Genomic DNA, 22,483 nt, shown 5'->3' on the forward strand with positions numbered 1-22,483 from the left:
TAATTAACGTGTTGCTCGAGGCGCGCCAGGTTCTGCAGTGTAGCACATCCGTGCGTCGTCCAGGAATGTTTGGACCAAGTATTCTCAACGGCCTCCCATGGTGTGTCGAAATGTAGTAGGTGTCGTTTTTTCTCGTTCTCACGAGAGCTACAGCTGGGATGGCCCGTCGATGTTCGTGAACAAATCGGAGACGTGCGCGACGCGCAAGCTGCTGCAGTGTCGCGACCTTGGTATCTACATGAACGACGTCTGGAGCAAGTTCCAAGGAGACAGCATCCCTGACCTGCCCAAGGACCACTTCGACGAGCGTCAACGCGTTGTGAAGGCGGTGGAGAAGTGGTCTGAGGGGCACGAAGGATAGGGGTCGACCCTCGTGCCTAAGAATGAGTGGACACCTATTCTGTACAACTTCGAGGTGTGTGGCACATTTCTAGCTGTGTCAAGGAGCTTCACCAGGCGATCAGGCAGCGAAAGCCTCTGCGAGGCGCAACGTGAGTGACAGGGCTGAAAATTGTCGTTTTCTTCACCGTTCAGCGTGCTCCAGCAAGACTGGGGACATCTCGTCTTTGTTGATCTCACTTTAACGGAGATCCTGCTCGTGATGTGCTTTGGACCTGACGAAGACGGTGGGTGTGTTAAGACTTTGATAGGTGTCCTGTACCAACACTGGAGCCAGGGCACGGTAAAAATGCTCACGCCCACTACTTCACCCTTACAAAGTACCATGCAGACCGCTTCATGTCGCTGCTGAAGTACATCTTCCATGACGAACCTAAGCCTAATTGGTATATGCTCGGAATGTCACTTGTATGGTCGCTAAGACACCAACTATTCGCAGGGTTCGAGCGACGTACACGACTTTCACGACATCGATCAGCCCACGACGAGGTGGTTGCCCACCAGCCTCGTCCCAAGCTCCTGCACTCGACGCGGCTCTGTGGCAAGTCCGCTGAGGTTTGTGGTAACTGTGACGAGGTCGCTACGGCGAAGATGCTCCAATGCGGCGTGTAAGCTTGCAACAAACATCCTGTCCTGTTTATCAGAATCCCTTACAATATTTGTTTTCATAGGTGCAAAATCGTCCGGTACTGCGACAAAGTATGGTGCGCTTGCTGAGGAGGTCACTTCGATAGTACCAATCGCTTGCGTATCTACGGCTGCAGCCAAAGGGCTCACTGGCCGATTCACAAGCAATACTGCAGGAAGCATCGTGGCTGAGACTCTAGTTTCTCGATACTGCTTCCCCAAATTTCCTGGGCGGTATTGATGGGTATATGCGGCGAGATTTTTGACATCATGACAAGCCGAGCACGTTTGCAAGACCTGGTTGTGCAGTTCTACTAAACCGTGCGAGTTCCGTGCAACGAGGCCTCTTACGCCTTCGGTTAATGCTTGTTCGACATCAATTCATGATGATTTTCTTTTCAACGACTGTCTAAGGCAAATGACTGTATACTGCCCTCGCTCCTCTATGGACGAGTAATAAACATAAGGATTTGTATTATCGGGGATGTCTGGAGACAACCCCCAGGCTGCAATTGCAGCAGCATGTTCTCGGTCAACGTCGGGTACTACCGTCGCTAGTACAGATTTCAAGACTCACGAAAAGCTCGCAGAGAGCTGGACCGCGCGCAAATGGTAATCCTAAGGCAAACATTTGACTTGCTGTGCAATTCCGCCCTACGACGAGTTAAATAGGCCGCCTGGACGGGTGTGCACACTTTCTTTGAAGAAATCCCGCCAGACACAACATCGACTTTTAGGCGCCGCATCTTCTCGGATTTTCTCACGACAAGCGTGTTCTCCATTCTGACGGTAAAGATATCATCCGTGATGAGGATCGCACAAGAGAACAGGCCAGGCTCTCTGCGATGCCGGTCACGGTGGAGGATGACCAAAGCCGCAGCTATAGTAATGTCTCCACCCACATGCGACCCCTGCAGGGTCCGGGGAATTGCTTATATAGTATTCCATGAAATTTCTCTGGTGTCATGGTCCCCAGCTCCCTTGCAGACAGACCTTTACACTTCCCCAGACTCCCCTGTGAGGAGGGAGGCTTTTTCTGACTAGTTCCACATCTTGTCTTTTGCGCTGCAGCTGCCAGTGAGCGAGCATGAGCAGTACCAAGTACCGGGACGCTTGTATCATCGCGACCGTCTGCTGCGTGACAATCCTGAGTGTAAGCCCCGCTGGCATCGGTGCACTTCTCGTATACTCCATTGACGTCGGCTACGATAGATTTTTTTGACCGGGGCCACAAGCGTTGCTATTACCACTATCGGTAGGGACCTAAACTTTTCACAGGAGGATCTCCAATGGCCTCTGAACGTCTACTCGTAAGTTGCTACTATGCTGGCATGCTGTTAGGTAAAGGCACTGAACCCGACCCACGTTACAGCTTGTCGTATGGATGCTTGCTGCTACTCTGCGGCAGGCTGGCAGACATGATTGGTAGCAAGAGGGTCTTCCTCCTCGGTTCGGCATGGTTCAGCGTCTGGTAAGTAGCTCTATGGAACTGTCTCATCGACATTGACGTTTCATCCCCCTTAGGAGTATTGCAGCTGCTTTTGCAAGGAGTCCCCCGCAGTTCATCGTCTTTCTTGGGCTTCAAGGCATAGGATCTGGTTCGTCTTGAAAGCTGCTCGTGTTATCACTCCCAGGGAGCTGATTTTGCGAGTAGCGGCAAACACTCCAGCAGGCATTAGCCTCATCTCTTCGTACTTCCCACCAGGCAAGAAGAAAAATACTGCGTTTGCGGTGCTCGGCGCTGGCCAGCCTATTGGATTTATCACCGGCATGATCCTTGGCGGCATCCTCAGTCAGTCCAGCGCGTCGTGGCGCACGATCTTCTGGCTACAGGCCGGGTTAAGTGCGGTCCTTTGCGTTCTGGGTTGGCTATGCCTGCCCAAGGACGATATGTTAGGTCGCTACAACATGGGTTTGGACTGGGTGGGCGCTGTGCTCAGCACCACAGGCCTCGGGCTCCTGGTGTATGATCTTGCGTAGGTAACTACCACTGCTACCGATTAATCTATTGCTAACCTTCCTCATCAGCGAGTCAACCGCGACCCCTAAGGGCTGGGCAACGCCGTTCGTCCCCTCCCTGTTGGGCACGGCCATCATCCTCATTGTTTCTTTCGTCTTCTGGGAGCTGCGCCGTGAGGCCAAGGGCCAGTCAGTCCTACTGCCGATGAGTCTGTGGACCCAACCAGGCGCGAAGATGGGTCCCGTCATCTTGCTCGTGTTCTTCGGCTGGTGGGGCTTCAACACCCTTGGTTACTTTGTACCTCTGTTCTTCCAGGAAGTTCAGTTGCTAAGCCCCTTACAGACTGCCGTTAGGCTTGTACCTATGGGCATCTCTGTACGCCTCTTTGCAATAAGATGCACGTCAGTTGCTCACGAGACTGTCATCACAGGGTCTCGTCGCGAACGTTGCTACTGGATATCTCGTTGGTGGTGTCCCAGGGCAGATTCTTGTTGTCATTGGCCTGTCGTCTGCTATGGTCAGTCTCTGCGATGTTACTCAGTCAGCTGATTGCTGATATATCTTAGGCTTCCTGCATCATCTTCGCGCTAATGAAGATCACCGCGACATACTGGTCCATGGCGTTCCTCGTCATGACTCTGCTTCCTATCCTTGATATTGCGTACACTGTAGCCAATATGCAGGTGTGCTCGAGTTTCCCCGCCCATTCCCAGGCACTTGCCGGCAGCATCTTCAGCGTCGCCACTCGCGTAAGTATCACCCTAACCCCTCTCCGTTTGCTGCGCTCACGCTTTATGACTGATAGCTGGGAACATCTATCGGCCTCGCCGTGACTTCAACCATTGCCAACTCTGTCTCAGCCAAGTTCAACCGCCAGCATCCCGAACTAGGTGCCGAGGACCCGGCGGTGCTCATGGCCGGCTTCCGCGCAGCAGGATGGACTTGCTGCGGCGCCATCGTTATTGCACTCATCATTGCCGCCGTCGGCTTGCGCGGCATAGGGCTCGTCGGACAACAGCGCCCTGCCGCATGCGCAGAGAAGTCCGACGGCGATATCGAGCTGGCCACGGGCAAGCGCAAGCCTTCGCCCGGCTCTGCGAACCTTGTTTCGGAGCGCGCGTCAATCACGACGCTGGCGGCTGGGCGGGAGGCCTCCAACAAGCCTGGCAAAGCGGAGTCTGCGACCGATATGTGAACGGTATGACGAGTGCACACACGAATTCACGACCAGTACGCCTGACGTCCTCACGTCCTCAAAAGCCATGAGAAGCTACGAGCTGCATAGACGGCCTGTTTACGCATGTAGCATAGCGCGGTAGTAGATTGATCGCTTAGAGTCATGGTTTAGTTCCGTCGGTTCACCCGTGCCCTGAAGCTGGCTCTTTCTTGTCTACGCTCGAAGCGCGTTTCTTTTTTCATGTAATATACATATACACAATCGTCAATATATAGACTCGCACGATCAACAGCATGTAGTAAGCTTAGGGGATCGTACGTGACTTGAGGTGCTGAGTCGCAATTGCTAGTAGCAGTTCTCATCAACGCGCTGCGGCTGCTGTGACAGCATTGGACTACCGCGAGGACGGAAACTTACTCCGGGCTTCTATCCATCTCGCCGGCTCAGGTCATAAGGGTCGAACTCCCGTGACGGTGGGAATGTACCCAGGAGCATATATATACATACAGCGCGCACGTACAGGTGCTCGAGGGCGTTCTCGGGAACCCACTGTACGAGTTCGATACATAACAGTGGTCCGTGTGTACGTCCCTGATATCATTATCTAGATATCGCGTGTCTTGCACAGTCCTCGGAATCTAGGAATCCTTGAGGTCCGGAAAATAGGCTGCACACGGGGACTTCTGCTTGCCTTCAGCAGTGTCCTGTTCCGTTTACCCACAGCCCCGGGCCATCCAGAGACCTCTGCTTGCAGATCAGCGGTAAGGCCGGTATCAACAGGACCTGAATAGCGACTAAATCTTCTTGCCCAGTGGTACCAATGTCAGGCGTTCCCGGCGAACTATGGAATGCGAATGAGGCTTCCCAGCTGCAGACAGATGCATCTTTGCCATCCCGTCCGCCAGAGCCTGCTACACATGACGCTATGGCCACGGCGGTCGCCGATTCTTTGAGCGAGAAACCGCTGCATGATTATATTCGGTACGCTGCTCCTGTGCAACATCGCCTCCTGCCCTAACTCGTCGCAGGCAACTGTCCAGAGCTGTTGTGGCATACCAGAATTTTGAGAAGCGAGAGAGCGAGATGCGGAGAAATCAGCATCTGTTGCACTCGCGAGACACGAGCAAGGTTCCCGCTGTGCTCCTGGATGCTGTCAAGAAGCGCCTCGAGGCAAACGAGACAGACATTGCAGAAAGTTCTCGAGAATTTTTGCGGGTCGCGAGGCGCGTGCAACTGCCACCTCAACTAGAGAAAGCCCTGTCGCAAAGCGATCAGTCTGACATGCACACACACATATTGGACGCAGTCTCTGATCTGAAGGCCCACGTCGCCGAGGTGAAGGCGCGCCTGGACTCCGCGCATCCCAATGTGGTATGCGGGAGTCGATCCACGGAGGAAGAAGAGGAAGGAGAGATTAGCGAACACCGGTCGGACGTACCTATGGATGTTGTCGAGGGTAGGGAAGAACATCATGGCCGTGCTGTTCCTCCTGAGAAAGACGCGGAGGAATTCAAGCGCAAGGTGATACAACGCCTGAAGACGCTCGCGGAAGACCTCGCGAAGGTAGGGAGCCAGCTCTACCAGGAAAGGAACGACGATCAGGACAAGGCCAATGCATACATAGAAAACAAAGTGAAGGAGCTTAACTTGCAGTCCTCACGCGCAGAGGAGAGCTCCGCACAATCTCAAGGCCGCTTGGAGCAGCTTGAGACGAGCTTAACCGCCGCCAGCGAGGAGATTCGCGCCTTGAGAGAGGACGCTGCGGCGGTCAGGGCGCGCGCGGAGGCGGCAGAGTCTGAAAGTGACCTACTGAGACAAGAAAATGCAATCATACAGGAAAACAATGGGTATCTGGAAAAGCAACTGCGTGAGGTAAGTGTGACAGCCTTTGCATTACGCATGATGATTCACACGTCGGACAGATGCAAGAACATCAACGGGCAAGGGCCAGCACCATGCAAGAGGAAATTCAAGACCTGAGCACAGCCGTCGCTCTGCTAGCGACCAAGCAGCAAGCTCCGCCTCCTGATCCCAAACGAATAGCAGAAGCAATTTTGCCCTACGCCAGAGAGGCAATCCGTGAAGAAGTGGCGACACGAATTGAGAGGGCAGTAGAAGAGATCCAGCAAACGTTGCAGAACGAAAGGCAAGATGCGGTGAACTGTATCATGCCGAAGCTCAACCTCACCATTGAATGTGGAGAGATTTTAACGAGGGCCATGAGAATGAAGGGTGTAAATGATGAGTCAGTATAGCTTTAGTCCCCCGAGTGTGTATCTCCATACTATATGACAATGGATCGCATTTCGGATCCTGGTCTTGGAAATAGAATCGCGGAACGGTCTTTTCAACGAGACGTTCAGGTGCGTGACATCCATAAAGTGCGACGTACTCCATGAGATGGCGCCGCATATGATGACATAAGTGCGGGAAGTGTGCGGGTCGCACGATCGTATTGCATATCTCATAGTGCAAGCATGAGCATATAGAGGGTGCGAGATGATGAAGACGTAGACGAAGGGACCAGGTAGAAATACAATCACTGCAGCCATAGAGAGTTAGCTGATTGGATGCGACAGGGGAAGACAGAAGGGCACGCACGAACGTGAGAGCTGCACCCTTCGTCTTCTTTTCACCGCCAAGCTCGAAGCTAATAAACAGCGTGAGGTGCGCCGTTCCGAACAGATATAGGAAACGATAACATACTGCTTGCAACGCTTGACAGCTAGTTGCATCTTGTACTTACATACGGTGCATTCTAGCCGGAGGACAACCTTCTTCGTTGTCTTGGCCTAGTTAAGACCGTAGGCGTTTGAGCACTGATTCTCTATGCCTCAAGCTACGATACGCCCACCTTCTTGTGAAAGACGGGCTTAGTCTGACCACCGTAGCCGGACTGTTTGCGCACATAGCGACGCTTTCCCTGCACGACCTGCGAGTCCTTGCCCTTCTTATACTGAGTGACTTTGTGTGGACTATTCGGAGGCGATTGAGCCAACCTGTAATCACATAGATACGATGAAATGGTCGACGTACGTGTGCTTCTTGCAAGTCTTGCCCTTGCAGTCTATCCGACGCGAATCAAATCTCAATCATCTCTCCGTTTCTGTAAAGCCATTGTATAACTCACAAGTCCGTCGTGTCCTAGACGATTGGTACTAAGTATTTAGTGTACCGTGATAGCTTCATACTGCGGAGACACATACTTGGGAATGTTGACCATTTCGACGAGTTTGACGGCGACAACGACGGCCTGAGGGATCCTTTGACGCTACAGGCCTCAGTCCATCGGGACTCGCCGAAGATGGCGACAGTTCCTCACTTAAAGTTCACTCTCCGATTCAGCCACCGCATCGCCCATTTAGCGCCAGCCAATTATGCGAATGGTATCCATTTGTTACACGGTGCGCTTTGATCTACATGGAGCATGCGAAGATCCTACGGTGCCTACGGTGAAGAATTAACGGTGCTAGATTAGCTGACTACTTCGGTCTTATCTTCATTGCCATTCATAGTGGCTGACACGTCTGAGAGTGGCGCGATGGCTTGCTTGCGAAGGGCAATGGTCTCTTCTGGAGCCTTGAAGATGGTAGAACGTTCAAACCTGCTATCGCACGCCTGCCTAAACTCGTCTGTCCTTGACGATGAAATATTGTCCAAGTATGCGAGAGCATCCAGCGCAGTCTAAGGATCACCATGAGCCAGGATCAGGCCAATACAAGCTGGCAGGCAGTACCTTAATGTCGAGGTTGGCCTCAGGGTGTAAGAGACCAAACAAGGTACTTTCGATCTCTTCTACTGGCGCGTCGAGAGCCTTGAGCGCTCTAGCAAAGGCGAATGAGGCACGCGGCGATCCTGGGTACTTTTGCAGGTACTGGGAGTTGAAGGTATCCAACGCCACATCAGCCGGTAGCAGCCCAGAGATAGATTGTGAAACGGTGGGCCCGATGGGTGCTGGAGGTTCTTGAGGCAGGGACGAAACTAGTTTCATAGTCGTCATAGATATGCGCAAGACAAAACCGAGTATACTGACCGGTCTTCTTGAAATGTACTAGGCAGAAATGAAGCTCAGAGTGGCCTTCATCCAATGCACGGACACGGTTGAGCGCTTGCACAGCCTGTAAATACTTCTCTACAGCACAAGATTAGAACCGCGTTCCACCAAGTATCCATCTGCGTACGTACTTCTTCGGATGGCGACGTTATAAATAGCGATCCAGACGTCGATATTTTCCGCCGCAAGCGCAACAAGCGGATTGAGAAATTTTGCCGCACGCTCAAGGACATCGTCTGCTTTCAGCAGCTTCGTGCCGTCAGGATCATCGTCTTTCGGTGGCCCGGCGTCCAGACCCTTATCATCGTTTGAACTGGCGGCAGCTGGAACAAATATTCGATAAGCTAGTCCACTATATATCACCGGAAACATACGTTTCTTAGGGTCTTCCTGTACCTTTGATGCAGCTTTCTTTGCTTTCTTCTTCGCCTTCTTCTCCTCTTCGGACATCTTGGCTAGCATACATACGGTCACCAGGGGCATGACCCAAACCTGGCTTATCAAGACTCACCGGAAGAATTTGACCGAGAAGCAAGGGTTGGATCATCGTATAGTCGGATGTAGATCTGTTGGCGCGTCAGAAGCCATCCAAAGGCAGAGTGAGGCTGCAGTCACTCACCTGTGAAGCCGCGATTGCTGCCCTAACGTACGCGGGATGCGACCGGAGACTCTCTGCCCAGTCGATCATACTTCGTGGCGGGTCAGCTGTAGGACACAAAGATATATTTCTCCAACGCACTTCAGGTAGATATTGATCGTGAACTTTCGTAGCGAGTAACCGTGGAAGTCGAACTGATCGTCCTCGAACTCGCTGAAAAGTTTTTGAATGGAAGTGTACCTCTTTAGCGCCATGCCAAGGTTGCCATTTCGTCGGTATGCGTCCGCATCCTCGAGGAGGAAGAGCACGGACTGCATGTCCTCAAGGTCGGCGCCCGGGCTAGGGGCGTCTTTCTAGCGCATATAGTCAATACGATAGTCTTGCGAAGCTCAGTAGGCTAGAGCAGTATTTAGCACGCACTTTGGTGAACAAGCTGAGCACGTCTTGCGCTTCCTCGTTCATGCCTGCCCGCAGACGGTACTTGCCACACTTGGTATTCAAGAAGCGATCTTGGAGGTCCAGCACACGCGCTTCATCCATGCAGCGCGCCGCACCATACGGATCGCCGAGCCGCTTCAGCACACGACCCTTGAACATGTGCAGGTCCGGTAATGTCGGCGTGTGCGACAACGCCTCGTCGAGGAGTTCGAGCGCGCGTTCGTGCTGGCCAACGTACGAGTAGTGCTGGGCAAGGAAGTAGAGCGTCCAGAGGTACGTTGTTGGGGGTTCTGACTCGTTCGGTGAAGGCTGCTCCTGCGCCTTCAGATGTGCATAGTGGGCCTCAGCGATCGAGGCGACAGTGGAGAGCTTTTGAGGGTCACGATATAATGACTTGATGTCTGCAAATAGAGAAGGGATGTTTCTATCCAGCCCGGAAGTAAGATAGGGCTCCGCCAGTTCCTTGAAGTCGTCGCCTAAATGAAACGTTTGAGTGCAACTCCCGACGAATTCAAGCATGGCACAAACCCGTTGCAATAGCTAGTGCTAACCGACGCGGGGCAGCAGCGCGTGGAAGCTGTGTGGAAAAGCTCTTGAAGACTTCTAGCGCCTTCGGACGGGTCTCGTCCGTGATACTGTCTGCCAGGGCGGTTAAGAGTGGGAATGAGGATTGGGAAGTATACGAACCGAGATCTACTCCACGGTTGGACAAGAAGCCCTTGTAATAGCTATAGTGGTCTGGATTCTGTTCAATCAACGCCTGCCATGTGTGCTCTGCATCATCGTTCATGCTGAGCTTCGAGAGCAAACGTGCTGGCGAAATGTTTGTTCAACGCCGACACTTTGGATCTGAAGCGTAAACACCATACCTCTGAACTCCATGATCGCAACTCGGTCGATGATGGCACGCGACTTGGCGCTGACATCAAGAAGATTGAGGGCCTCGTTCAGCTCACCCAGGTCTTCGAGCACGCGGACGTGGTAGAGCAGGACCTCGGAATGCTCTACGTCGTAATCTGGAATATTCTGGATATACATGTGGCACCGCTTCCAAAGAGCCTACGTGAAACACGTACCTTCAGCGAGACCTCATAATGGTCGAGGACCTTCTTCGCCTCGCCCGACTGGCCGTTCAGATGGTATGCGACCGCGAGACCCAGCCAGTTCGAGCGAAGATTTGGACGCAGCCTGAGCAAGGTATGCCGTGTCTCAACAAGACCATCGTACTGTCTGAGTTGGGTCTGTAAGTGTGCAGCATCCCGAAGGATATTCATGTTCTCCTATGGTGCCGGTGAGCAAAGACCACGTTCTGGTGACACTATAGCAAGCACCTTGTCGAATTTCAGAGCCTGAGTATAGGACTTGAGAGCCTCCTCATAGTTTTTTTCCCCCTTCTGAACAAGGCCGAATACATGCCAGACGATATGCGATGTAAGGTCGAGCCGGACACCTTTCTTGACGAGCTCGAGGCCTTCTTCGCGTCGTCCCATGTGCGTCAGGACAAGCCCCTTCATGCATAGCGTTTCTAAAATGAAATACTGCTCGCAAACTGTAGCTTAAAGAGTAATTGTATCCGCATACCTCCATGCTCGGGGGATTTCTTGAGGATCTGGTCAGCGGTCTTCTGCGCCTTTTTAAGTTGCCGCGTTTCATACAGGTTTAACAATTCCTTGAAAAGAGCGGCTTCTTTGGATGGCAAGGCACGCTTTGCTGGTATTCCTGCTGGTGGCATCGTGGTGAGAGGGTAAAACGCTTAGGTTGTCCAGCGCAAGTAAGCGATGCGGCTGTAAATGATGTCACGTGCACACACTTGGCATGCGTTCCTGGTTTTCGGCAGCTTTTGGCAGTATATCCTTTTGATTCCTACCGTGCTATTGCAACTAGCACTTTTCAGTACTACGTGGGCAGAATGCGTCATGCTGGCATAAGGGCTACAGAGTTTTCCACGATAGGTAGCCACCACACCTCCGACTAGTGGCACAATCCCTCACAGGGAGCTTATGCGCTTTTGATCCCGTACTGGTCCCAGTATGCCTGCATGCTCTGGAGCTCCTCTGTTCTTCCGCGCTGCTCGAGCCAGGCCATGATGTGCCTCATCTTTAGGATAGTGGGGACGCGACCCTTCCCTCCGACAAGTCTGTCGACCTCTTCAATCGTGCTTTCACCGTTCTTGCCCACCTCCTCTCTGTCCAACAACAACACAGCTCCGATGACTTCCCCACCTTCCTTGCGGACAGTCTCAATAGCCTGTCTAATCGCAGTTCCTGCGGTAGCGACGTCGTCCAACACAAGGACCTTCTTCCCCTTCACTGGCGCGCCAACCATGACACCGCCCTCGCCGTGATCTTTAGCCTCCTTCCTATCGTAAGCATATCCAACATCAATCTTGTGGTCGCGATGAAGGAGTAAAGCGGTGCATGCCGCAAAGGGAATTCCCTTATATGCGGGGCCGAAGAGCACGTCGAATTCGGGCAATCCTGGTGAGCCAGCAGCAGCCGTTTTCAAAGCGTCAGCTATAGTTGACGCATAGGCAGAACACAAAGTGTCCAGGACGGGTCCAGAAGCGAGCAATCCGGCGTTAAAGAAGTAGGGAGAGCTCCTGACGTGGTTGGTGAGGTTATGCTGCTTGCGCGAGCTGGAGGCAGACAAACCGGCCCGATTTGAGGGCAAACGTGCCAAACTTCAAAGCACCGACAGCCATGCCATGTTCGATGAGCTCTGTCTGATACTTTTGGAGGGTCGACATCGTAGATGGATGGATGAAGCTGGAAGCTGCTCTCTCGTGCTGAGCTTCCTGAAACGGTAATCTTCCAGCTTACATAATCTAAGCTATCCCCTTCCCTCAACCACCTCACCCGCGCCCAGCATGTCAGCTATGCTTGTGCGCTGCAGGCGATGTAGCCCTTTCTCCATATTCAATCTCGCGATATTGTCTGCGCGCAGCGATTTTCCACTTCAAACGCCAGATCACGGTCGATTCCCGCGCCCATATATACTTGGCTAATACGTCATTTGGACCGAATCCACTTCGTGCAAGGCAATATTCGCGCACCTCAGCATTCACATTGGACGATGGGTTTACCAATCATCCTATCGGCTCTGCACCTCTTTTCAATAGCACGACCACGACATAGACAGAGAGATCCGGAAGAGGGGGTTCAGGAGAAAGACAGAGAGGCGGAGAGTGGCGAAGGCGCGACAGAAAATGGTCATACGGAGGCGGAGGAGGCAGAGACGAACGACGAAAATGACATTGACGACGATTCCTACGATCCCCTGGCTGATCCACACAGACGGCTACATCGACTAGGCTCTGCGACCGACGTCACTTTCTTCTCTTCCTCCGTACATCAGTCCTTTTCAAGTAACGGTTTAAATGCAAATCGGCCTTGGTATACAAGAATCAAGGATTACATATTTCCACCAGAAGAGAGCGAATCGTCGCTCGAGAAATTCGTTCCCCATTACCGATGGACACCCATCATAGCCGGGGTCGTCGTCCCTTTCGCCCTACTCCTCGAGATTCCAGGCTTGACAGAAGACTGGTACATTCGTACCGAGGCGAACCAGGTAGTCGAGACTAAGAGCAATTCCGCGATTTTGGATGCAGGGCTTGCATTCTCCATGGCCTGCGGACTATGTGCCAATATCTGTCTGGTTCTCCGATTTTTGGAGCAGAGGGTCAAGACCGTCACTATATTGACTATGATATTTCTCACCATTCATGGTGCGCTCTCTCAGCTTACCTCAAATATACACTCGCGGAAGCTGATTGCTGATTTGTCTTTCGCAGACATCATCAATATCGTCGCTGTCACTGTGTTCGGCGTACAGCATCGGTTCGATGATGGCTTCACGTATGGACAGTCCTTCTGGTTGACGATTTGCTCAACTGCAGCTTCTACAATAACAAATTTCACCGTCATTCTAGATTACATCAGTACACCCGACTTTGCTCGCAGCGGTGAGCGCAATGAGCGTATGTATCAAAAGAATATGCACTCATGCTGTGTAGGGAGCGGCTTAACTCGTAGACAGCGTGCACTGGTGATAATCGTCATCCTGCTACTCGTCTACATCGCCTTCGGTGCACTCGTCAACACCTTCCTGCTGAGCCTCAACTTCATCGATAGCCTATACTTCACCATCGTGACCATTGAGACGATTGGCTTTGGCGACATTACCCCAGTCAGCGCCGGTTCTCGAGTATTCGCCTGCTTCTATATGGCCTTCGGCATTCTAATGGTCGGTATCGCCGTTGCAATGACACGCGAGACCGTCCTCGAAGGTCTGGAGCTGGGCTATCGCAAGCGACTCCGGAATCTCCAGCTTCGCCGCCGCGAGGCCCGGCGCTTTCGGCATTGGGAAGCACGTTGGCGTCGTGCCATCGTGTGGAGGCTGAAAGAAGCAGGCAAGCCTATCTGGGCACCCGACACTCAGGCGTCTCAGGAAGATGTACGCTTCATCGGTCTGTCTGGCGGCAGGGACGGCGCAGGCGAGGTTCATTGGATGCGTAGGTGGATGGAGACGCTAGGCATGAAGAAAGTGACGCCGTATGCAGACCACCGAGTGCACGTTCGGGGTCATTCACGCGGCAAGCACCTGAACATCGATGCCCTGACCCCACAGCAGCTCGAGGCTGCCGCGCTCGAAGCCGGTGTCCCGCTCGAGATGTTTCTCTCGCCGCCGTCCAAGCGGCCGGAGCCCGAGCGTATGGGTAGCCAGCGCGGCGCATCCCCGGTACCGAGCGCGTGCAGCGGCGGCGAGAAGCGTTCCAGGCTATTCTGGTACCACCGACACCAGGATACAGACGGCTGGCCGACGTCGCCGCAGACGCCGACGCACGCACAGGTCGGTCGCATGGCGGCGATGATGACCAAGTTCGCGATGGCTGTGACCGGCACGCACGTTCATATGCTTGGGCAGTCGCCTGAGGCCCACCAGCAGGTGGAAGGGGAAGCGAATCACGATGCGACGCCCAATCAAAACCCAGCGTCCTTCGACGAGAACCAGTTGCACGATAAGCAGCCACAATATAGCCCTAATGCATCCCATAGCGGCAGCCAGCAAGGTAAGGGAGAGGGGCAGGCAGAGAAACAGCATGGCCAGATCGATAACAATGAAGACGTCGATGGTGATGGCGACAACGATCATAGCCGGAACGAGGAATTTAGAGATACTACTTCCAAGGGCCTTGTTGTCGAGGGCAGTTTGCATCCTAATGTCCCTGCATGGGCAAAGGACCTGGCTAGTGGAAGGAATACGCGGACGGGGATAATGTATGAGCACCTCAAAGAGGAAATGGAAGCGGAGGAGTCAAAAGCCTACTACGCAAAGGTATGTTCTCAGTCTTACTTTTGGTCTCAGTCGCTCAATTTTACCCAGCTTACAGTTGCATGGACTCTCTTTTTGGTCTTCTGGCTAGTACGTTGAGCGCAACTGTTCTTGCTCCGATGAAACTTACGAAAGTTTTCAGGTTGGTTCTGCGATTTTTCACGTTACGGAAGGTTGGACTTACGGTGACGCAATGTATTTCTGTGAGTAGCCGCCGCGTCTAGTATCTATTTGTCGGTTTTGTGATCTCGTGCTTCCAGGTTTCGTGGCATTCACTACCACTGGGTACGGAGACTTTGCTCCTGCTTCGCCAACCGGCCGCTCTATCTTCGTTGTCTGGGCACTGCTAGGCGTTGCGACAATGACAATTCTCATATCTGGTGCGTAGTAGTTGTCTATCCATCAAATACACGCGCTGAATTACGATATCTGCAGTCATCGAAGACGTCATGTCGTCCCGCTACAAGAGTGCTCTCCATTCTAGAACGTTTGACAGTGCCGTGAAGAAGTTCCGCGAGCGCGAGGACCAGCGGACGGAAGCATTGGCAAAACGGGCGACGCCGCATGCGCCTCGTGCGCACAGCACCTTATCACTTCTGGAGGCTGTCAGACAGGCGGAGGAGACTGCCCGGCAGGAGCTCGAGAAACTGCCAGCGGAAATTATTCGCCGCGTACGTGCCTTCCATGATCAGATGCAGTTCTTCGTGAACAGCAGCGGCACCGTCGCGGAAGAGACTGTCACCCAGGAAACGCAGAATCAGTCGCGGATACCTAAGCAGCTGAGAAGGCTTCTCGACGAAATTGCGGAGCTGGAAGAGATTGGCGAACGTGCGAAGCGGGAGATTCTAGAGGATGACGACTCGAGGAATGTGAGTGGCCTTACTTATTGCAAGATGGACATCTATAACCAATACGCGCTCATGCCGTAGACTCTGTTAATGCTCAGTATAGAACGTGAGTGCATATTTCGTGGCCGCATGTAGATCTCAGCACTAACGGGACGATGTTCTAGGTACCCTACGAAGGTTGATTAACTCCGCCGAACGTTCCCTCGCAGCTTTAACCGAACGCGACGGTCTCAATGCCCAGAAAGAGCAGCGTATGCAAGATAGACCAGCTTCCCATGACGAGGATTAGCCCACGAATGACTCTGAGTCCAAGTAATCAGGCCGTTGACACCAATACGAGCACTCACGATCATTAACTTATTGATCTAGTCCTGCAATATCAGCTAATTGTACACATGTCGCATTATCGTGTAGCACCAGAGATCTCGCATATCTGCCACATTATTCTTGTATATCGTACATTTAATGACAATAGTAATGCGTTTTGTGAACATCACTTGCGTCACGAAGCTAGTGCTATTAGATGTCTCTTACGGACCGAGTCAGCTCGACGCTCCTGATAATGCGACCGCTTAGAAAATGTATTTGGCGAGATAAAATCATGACGCCGTTCTTCCGTGTACTTCGCCACCGTCGCATGCAACGCCTAAGGTCTTTACGAGCCGCATGCTTACGCAGTGAGTGTCCAGTTACTATCTCGGTCGCCTCAGCGGAGGTGTCTCATTGATGTGCAAAGCATTTTATGTTCATAATTTTCGTTTGGACTTAAAAGAAGTAGGATCGTTCCGGCACTAGGACAGTAAAACTACACACAAAGCAAGTCGTAAGATAGTTTATAGATATATACGATAGTAACCAAGGTCGTCAAAGAGAAGCTCAAAACACAGCAATCGCAAAACAGAATATATTATAGCGCCTTAACGTTCCGGCGCAGCGAACGCTCAAGCGCGGTCAGCATGTCGTTGACCCGATCGCGTGCGTCCTCGAGTGCGGCCGCGAGGCGCAGGTCCTCGGGCGACTTGCCCTCGAAGTCGAATGCTGACGACGCGAGCGCAGCACGGAGCGAGACATGCAGCGCCAGATTCTTGCGTGACGGTGATGGTGGCGGCGAGAGGATAACGGACACGGCCGTCGCGCACGAGGGGAACGACGAGGGGAAGATACGACGGTATACGAGTGTCGCACTGAGGAGCGCGCGGATCTCGGCCTCGTCGCTACGCGCGAGGTCGTGTTCATCCTCCCACCCTTGGCCTTCATTACGCTCCGCATATGACCTCGGGAGCACATCCTCGTGCGAGCAGAAACCGGTGTCCCAGATGCGCTCAAGGAATGTCGCAAGCTCGGCGGTACGGCCGCCGATGGACTTGCCCGCCTCAATCGTCTCGCGGAGCTGCTCGCCATCCTGATAGTCCTTCTCCGAGTCGTAGGCGGCGACGAGGTTATCTGAGTCGCAGGTCTCTGATATTTCGCGAATCTCGTTCGGGACGACAGAGCGGACGAACATCGCAGCAGCGTGCTTGCGTAGTCGTTCACGAATGAGGATGGCAGCGAGCACACCAAGGGGTGTGCGTTTCTCGCATGCAGCACAGCGGCCACCCTTGCGCTCAGTATCGTGCCAGCGTCGCCACTTCTCAAGCCATTCCGCGGCATCATTGACCGACATGTTCGACAAGACGATCCGTTCGTGTGGGCGAAGCACTTCGCGGTCGGCGGCACGGTCCCAGAGTTCTGTCGCCTTGGTTGACGAAACCGGAAGAATCATAAGAGCGAGGGTAGTCAAGTCCGAAGTCGAGGTCGCGAAGGTCGAGACGTGCCAGGACATGCACCAATAGGTCTGAAGGCGGGTAGTCTTGGGCATGGAACCTTAAGTGAGATATTAGTCATATTTCTGGATATTGGGCGCAAGAGCCTGACCATCGAAAGCAACCAACTCGCCCAGTCGGACCCAGGCACGCTGCTCCAACTGATTCATCTCGAGGCCGCGATCGATTCGGGCTGCCTTGATGACGCCTTGCATGAGACCAAATACACCCGTCGTCACACCTAGCGCCTGCCTCAGACGGGCAGCTTCATCGGGTGCGCCACGAGCGGCTTGCGACAGCGCATCGACAAGAGCAATACGCTGGACATATCCCCGAGAGTTCACGGGTGACATGGATACCGGCGATGGCTTATGAACGCGAGTCGCGTAAGAGCGCAGTCGCTGAATGACAGCAGAGAGGACGGCGTGATGTCGGAAAGCGCCAGAAAGCCAAGGGAAGACGATGTAAAAGAATACCATTGTCGAGACGAGGAGGTGGAATGCCTGAACCAGCTCACCAAGCCCGTAGGTCTGCCGAGCGACCGGAGCAGAAGCAGTGGGTATCATAGTAGGGTATGCATTGAGGACAGTGCCGCGATGGGTATGAGCCTCAGAGTGGGCATGCGTGTTCGTGCGACCGAAGCTTGACGCGAGTGGCGAGTTCAAGACAGAGAAGAATGCGAAGACGGCGAGGAGATATTGTGGAGTGGGCTGGCTGACAGGAGAAATTATGTCTTGTTGCACAGGGACAATCGGGGGAATGATGGTAGCCGTTACTCCCTCCATAGGTGTGAGGGTCGTGGCAGGAACAGCCGGCGGCAAAGGGACTTTGCGCGGACGACCACGCTTCCTCTTCTCTGGGACGGCGCCCGGCACCGCAGGAACAGCGGGCGGAGGAGTGGGCTTGGTAGGCCTCTCTTTCTTGGGAGGCTTGGCAACCTTCGCTTTCTTGCGAGCACGTCCTTCCTCGTCTTCACCATCGCTGTCCTCGCAATCACCGTCCTCGTCGTCGCTTCCAGCTGCAGTATCGTTGCCCTCAATCTCATCTTTCTCTTCGCCGCCAAATAGCTCTCGCCATTCGCGCTCCCATTCCTTCAGCAACGCCGGACCGCCTACAAGCCCGCCGACAAGAGACTTAAGGCCGTCCTGCTCTTGCTTCAGACGAGCTTCTCGCTTCTTCAAGACGCTGTGGGCACGTGAGCGCATGTCCAGCTCTACCCTGCGCAAGCGACGTACCGAATATACTCTGTAGCTTTACCGAGGATATTAGCCTTGCTCATCTTCCGGGCAACCTTGACACCGTCTACAAAACCGCGAGAGTCGACGATATCACCGTATGGTGATGGTATACCGTCCTTAAGCTCGAGCACACGCAATGCAGGCACCGACTGTCTCAAGCCGGTGATTCTAGCATTGAGATTTGTCCGGTATCGTCTCTCGATGGTGGTGTGGCTAGTCTTGGGGCGAGGTGTGGGCGCAGGTGCGTCAAGGTTTGGGCTCTGTGTCGCGCTCGAAGACGCCGAAGTAGTGCTCCCCGACTCGGACGGTGTCGAGGCCGGCGGTGATGCACGCGAGATCACTTCGAGGATAGGCGACAGCTCCTTGGGGGTCTTAGCGGGCGCAGCAGCGGCAGCAGGCGAAGGCTGCTGGCGGGGAGTGCGAGACATAACAGGCTTCTCTTGGCTAGCAGCAGCAAGCTGTTGGGCCTGCGGGCTCACGGGAACAGCGAGCGTAACCCCAGCAGCCTGACGTGCACGCTGGGCGAGCTCGAAGGCGGGGTCCGAGTCCGACGTCCCGCAGTCGCTAGAAGGAGGACTGCCAGCAGAAGACTGCGATTCCAACATAGGCGACAAGGACGCGCCCGAGGAGGATGAAGACGACGTCAAGCTAAGCCGACGGGCGGTGCCAGGCTCCATGTGACTACCTGTTGGCCATGAAGACGCGTCGAAGGAAAACATGGAAGCCGAGGAGACGTCCGGGTTCTGTGGCAGGGAGTAGTATGGGTTCTCGCTGAGAGCCGCTTGGCTGAATATTGACGTGTTGAAGTGCAGAGAGCTGGGGTCGACCGCCATATTCAGCGGGTCTACATCTAGATCCATGGGGAAAGTGAAGTTGAATTCGTTGCCAAAGTCTGCAGGCTTTCCGTCCTGGGCAACCCAGGAAGACATTCTCGACCAGTCTTCCGCTGGGTCGGTGACCACTGACGGGTCACCGTGCTGCGTAATGGTTTGAAGCAGCAGCTCCAGGGCCTCTGGGTCATCAAAGCGCAAGTTCTCGCCGAACTCGTTCTTCAGCATATCGTCCGAGTCGCGAAGAGAGGGCGATGGGGAGCTCGCAGAGGAGCTACTTGACGAGAGAGGGGGGGTAGACATTGTCGAGGTTCGTAGTCAAGCGCAGAACTTCAAATCGGCCCACTTTCTTGATGGGCGCCTCTATTCACGCGCTTGTTGGGTGGAAATACGGACCCCGACCACCCCCGCCCATCTCCGGAAGTGGCAACACCGACGATTGGCGACCCACCGCCACTACGCCGCCACATCCGCAGCTTTGCGCCAGCTCGTCAACACAATTAAATTCTTGCAGACTACTCCATTTCAGCTGCATTTATAGACAGCATATTGCCTTGGCAATTCCAATGGTTAACGCTAGACCCCGGACTTCCAAAGCTTGATATGCTCAATGACGGGAGCTCGATCCGAATGGGTCGATATCCTGTGCAATGCTGCGGGCTCGCAGTCGCCGGTGGAATCGTGTCATACGACTTGAATGCGACCGAGCCGGTCATGCTTGAGCATGGGGAGTAGTGGCTTAGAACTCCGGGCAACGGCCCTGAACGTACTCCGAGGACCCTTGTCAGACATCGTACTTCCATCTCGCTATCTCGTACACACGTGAGGTTGTTGCGATGATGTGCGCATGGTTCCGCCCAAAAGCACACCAATGATATTACTACAACCATTAAAATGATATAGACTTACTACATCCAGATACACTACAACTATGTCCTGCGAGCGGCCCGGCTTTTATGGTAGTATGCGTGAGTTGAGATAGATGAGGTAGTCGTCGATATAGAGGGGACAAAGCTCGTGGGAGACGCCTCAGCAGTCGTGTTATGACAATGTCCGACAACCTGCGCTGGCGAGGCAGCTGCGGTAGAGACGGGGGAGGCGGTGACGCCTTGAGCACTCAGACTCAACAGGATGCTCGCAGCTTCGGACGGGTTAATGGTGCGCACTTCAGGAGGGAGCGATGTGGAGAAGGCTGGAGGAGGCAAGGTCACTGTGACCGTTACCACTTCGACACCGCTGGATTGGGTAGGCGCATGGGAAGCAGATTTTCCCGAAGGCGATATACTCAGTGAGGAAGTGGACACTGTGGGAAACGCACGGGTGTCTGTTCCGTTAGAGAGCGGACCTTGCGCACCCGCCGCCTGGAAAACTGTTTGCGCATCCTGCTTAGTAGTGCATGTCAAGATCTGTAATGAAAGGATTAGGGAAGCGAGCCTCAGCCGTAGATATATCACGTACCGTTCCTGGCCCCGTGGTAGAGGGCACAGCGAAACAAGCGTTGGATTGACCACAGGATGTGATATTCCACGATCCAAACCGGCATATCGCCACACCCTCGCTCACACAGGCCATCTGACCAGCTACGCAAGCAACTATTAATAAGTGATCAGGAATTCCAAGGGCTACCCACAGTCGCACGGGTCAGTCTCATTGAGACCTTGGAATTCTGAGTTGAGAATTTGCGCATCGATTGTGTTTTGGTTATACGTCGCGGAGCTCAGAGTCGGTATTGCCATGGTAAAACTAGCAGCAATGACGGAAAGCAGGAAGTAGGATAGGGGAGCCATATCTCGTGTTGTAGCAGTCTTGAGTGAGCGTGGATAGAGATTTGAACAGAGAAAATACGAAAACGATTGTCCACAACCGAGAGCTCCAGGCTCGTCAGTGAAAGGGAGAAACTGAGTGCGTAGAGCATCCGTAACAGCCTGTAACCCGCATTATATATGCGATCCGCAAAGCAATGAGGGCTGCAGCGCTGAAGAACAATGCCTGCTGTTGTCCTCGACAAACTCGCTATTGTTGTTTCCGCCATGCTTGCCAAACTAAGCGAAGCAAGCGTCGGCACGTGGAGTTTCCTAATCCAGCATGCGAACCTCATGGGCGACGGGCGTACGAGATAAGCGCCCTGGCTTCCACAACGTTGTCGGGCCTCCCTCGCGATCCTCAAGAAACTGCCGACGCTAATTCAAGATGGTGAGCTCCTTCCCGATCTTATGGAGACCCATCTTGCTATCCGGCTACCAAACGATGCCTAAATCGTGTGGATTTTGGCTGGATTGCGATGTGACTTTTGGATGCACCCGCCGGTCGCTTGCTGAACTTGCTTGCTGAAATATCCGCTCTGTAGACCAAGAAGCGAAGAAATAATGGCCGCAACAAAAAGGGCCGTGGCCACGTCAAGTTCGTCCGCTGCTCGAACTGTTCACGTTGCGTCGGCAAGGACAAGGCCATCAAGCGTTTCACTGTGAGGAATATGGTTGAGAGCGCGGCCGTCCGCGATATAAGCGAAGCCTCCGTCTACCCTGGTGCGTAGTTCGAAAATGTTAAGTCCACTCAGTTCGTCTAATCCATGAAATTGCAGAGTACGTTATCCCGAAACTTTACATCAAAATCGCATACTGCGTGTCGTGCGCCATCCACTCGCACGGTAAGCCGGGTTCCCTGTCGAAGAAGCAAACGTATTTTGAACACCCTCTCCAGTCGTCCGTGTTCGCTCTCGCGAGGGTCGTCGCAACCGTGCTCCTCCTCCGCGTGTCCGGTGGAAGGACGGCAAGAAGGTCAACCCCGCTGTCGCAGCTGCTGAGGATGCCAAAGCGGCGGCGGCGGGTGCTAAGACTGCATAGGTGTATCATGTGTGAGGTTGCCTCGCTCTGTATTATTCCTACCTTTTCGCTATCATCGCATGCCACCCCTAAATTTCCGCGGAGTATGCAGCCTGGCGTGATTCCTAAGCAGATGGGTGAATCTTACAGGGTAGGTGGATCTAAGTTACCCTTGTCGCTAAACGTATAACCGTCTTAGGTAGTACAACGAATGGCACAGCAGGCGCAGTTCGAAGTCAAGCGGCAGTTAATGGCCTCCTAGTTGGCGCGGCTTATCAGCGGCCCTGACTTATCCCTTCGCCCAATGCTCGCGTCTATAGGGATGAGCTGGGTAGGACATCGCGGCTTTCAGCTCA

General features: G+C 53.6%; 9 protein-coding genes across 9 annotated transcripts; 5 read left to right on the forward strand and 4 right to left on the reverse strand.

Annotated features, from left to right (window-relative positions):
- The first annotated feature begins 43 nt into the window (after window positions 1-43).
- PHACADRAFT_253652 (uncharacterized protein) lies at window positions 44-1,253 on the forward strand. The gene is made up of 6 exons (XM_007394277.1): window positions 44-100; window positions 154-415; window positions 465-491; window positions 545-626; window positions 677-1,007; window positions 1,071-1,253. Exons 4-6 carry the CDS (start codon window positions 602-604, stop codon window positions 1,114-1,116), a joined length of 402 nt encoding a protein of 133 aa, XP_007394339.1. The 5' UTR covers window positions 44-100; window positions 154-415; window positions 465-491; window positions 545-601; the 3' UTR covers window positions 1,117-1,253.
- Window positions 1,254-1,930: 677 nt separating this feature from the next.
- Window positions 1,931-4,447, forward strand: PHACADRAFT_207718 (uncharacterized protein). Its single transcript, XM_007394278.1, has 9 exons — window positions 1,931-2,179; window positions 2,239-2,336; window positions 2,399-2,497; window positions 2,551-2,624; window positions 2,681-3,002; window positions 3,055-3,361; window positions 3,417-3,503; window positions 3,553-3,735; window positions 3,792-4,447. The coding sequence occupies exons 1-9, from the start codon at window positions 2,114-2,116 to the stop codon at window positions 4,179-4,181; spliced, it is 1,626 nt and encodes a 541-aa protein (XP_007394340.1). The 5' UTR covers window positions 1,931-2,113; the 3' UTR covers window positions 4,182-4,447.
- Window positions 4,448-4,983: 536 nt separating this feature from the next.
- On the forward strand, window positions 4,984-6,418 carry PHACADRAFT_91316 (uncharacterized protein; the record flags this gene model as incomplete). Its single annotated transcript, XM_007394279.1, has 3 exons — window positions 4,984-5,144; window positions 5,192-6,076; window positions 6,109-6,418. 3 exons carry the CDS (start codon window positions 4,984-4,986, stop codon window positions 6,416-6,418), a joined length of 1,356 nt encoding a protein of 451 aa, XP_007394341.1.
- Window positions 6,403-10,957, reverse strand: PHACADRAFT_253657 (uncharacterized protein). Its single transcript, XM_007394280.1, has 22 exons — window positions 10,835-10,957; window positions 10,585-10,778; window positions 10,330-10,533; window positions 10,123-10,279; window positions 9,941-10,066; window positions 9,782-9,892; window positions 9,236-9,729; window positions 8,957-9,168; window positions 8,837-8,906; window positions 8,729-8,783; window positions 8,592-8,672; window positions 8,349-8,540; window positions 8,197-8,295; window positions 7,900-8,144; window positions 7,486-7,847; window positions 7,370-7,426; window positions 7,294-7,307; window positions 7,200-7,230; window positions 7,018-7,138; window positions 6,870-6,955; window positions 6,765-6,813; window positions 6,403-6,705 (listed from the first exon to the last, which is right to left on the reverse strand). The coding sequence occupies exons 2-15, from the start codon at window positions 10,765-10,767 to the stop codon at window positions 7,638-7,640; spliced, it is 2,439 nt and encodes an 812-aa protein (XP_007394342.1). The 5' UTR covers window positions 10,768-10,778; window positions 10,835-10,957; the 3' UTR covers window positions 6,403-6,705; window positions 6,765-6,813; window positions 6,870-6,955; window positions 7,018-7,138; window positions 7,200-7,230; window positions 7,294-7,307; window positions 7,370-7,426; window positions 7,486-7,637.
- Window positions 10,958-11,128: 171 nt separating this feature from the next.
- On the reverse strand, window positions 11,129-12,294 carry PHACADRAFT_253661 (uncharacterized protein). The gene is made up of 2 exons (XM_007394281.1): window positions 11,905-12,294; window positions 11,129-11,852 (listed from the first exon to the last, which is right to left on the reverse strand). The coding sequence occupies exons 1-2, from the start codon at window positions 11,997-11,999 to the stop codon at window positions 11,252-11,254; spliced, it is 696 nt and encodes a 231-aa protein (XP_007394343.1). The 5' UTR covers window positions 12,000-12,294; the 3' UTR covers window positions 11,129-11,251.
- Window positions 12,295-12,325: 31 nt separating this feature from the next.
- PHACADRAFT_194104 (uncharacterized protein) lies at window positions 12,326-15,724 on the forward strand (the record flags this gene model as incomplete). The annotated part of the gene is made up of 9 exons (XM_007394282.1): window positions 12,326-12,980; window positions 13,047-13,217; window positions 13,269-14,590; window positions 14,639-14,677; window positions 14,730-14,790; window positions 14,848-14,967; window positions 15,023-15,456; window positions 15,517-15,541; window positions 15,600-15,724. 9 exons carry the CDS (start codon window positions 12,326-12,328, stop codon window positions 15,722-15,724), a joined length of 2,952 nt encoding a protein of 983 aa, XP_007394344.1.
- A 449-nt stretch (window positions 15,725-16,173) lies between these two features.
- On the reverse strand, window positions 16,174-19,594 carry PHACADRAFT_253666 (uncharacterized protein). The gene is made up of 3 exons (XM_007394283.1): window positions 18,473-19,594; window positions 17,350-18,422; window positions 16,174-17,298 (listed from the first exon to the last, which is right to left on the reverse strand). The coding sequence occupies exons 1-3, from the start codon at window positions 19,531-19,533 to the stop codon at window positions 16,343-16,345; spliced, it is 3,090 nt and encodes a 1,029-aa protein (XP_007394345.1). The 5' UTR covers window positions 19,534-19,594; the 3' UTR covers window positions 16,174-16,342.
- Window positions 19,595-20,106: 512 nt separating this feature from the next.
- PHACADRAFT_172180 (uncharacterized protein) lies at window positions 20,107-21,310 on the reverse strand. Its single transcript, XM_007394284.1, has 3 exons — window positions 20,936-21,310; window positions 20,764-20,885; window positions 20,107-20,711 (listed from the first exon to the last, which is right to left on the reverse strand). Exons 1-3 carry the CDS (start codon window positions 21,090-21,092, stop codon window positions 20,235-20,237), a joined length of 756 nt encoding a protein of 251 aa, XP_007394346.1. The 5' UTR covers window positions 21,093-21,310; the 3' UTR covers window positions 20,107-20,234.
- Window positions 21,311-21,667: 357 nt separating this feature from the next.
- PHACADRAFT_91294 (uncharacterized protein) lies at window positions 21,668-22,148 on the forward strand (the record flags this gene model as incomplete). The annotated part of the gene is made up of 3 exons (XM_007394285.1): window positions 21,668-21,830; window positions 21,887-21,952; window positions 22,006-22,148. Coding segments are annotated over 3 exons (372 nt in total), but the record flags the coding sequence as incomplete, so codon positions are not given.
- Window positions 22,149-22,483: the final 335 nt, after the last annotated feature.

The sequence above is a fragment of the Phanerochaete carnosa genome (genome assembly GCF_000300595.1).
Source record: "Phanerochaete carnosa HHB-10118-sp unplaced genomic scaffold PHACAscaffold_4, whole genome shotgun sequence".
Classification (NCBI taxonomy): Eukaryota; Fungi; Basidiomycota; class Agaricomycetes; order Polyporales; family Phanerochaetaceae; genus Phanerochaete; species Phanerochaete carnosa.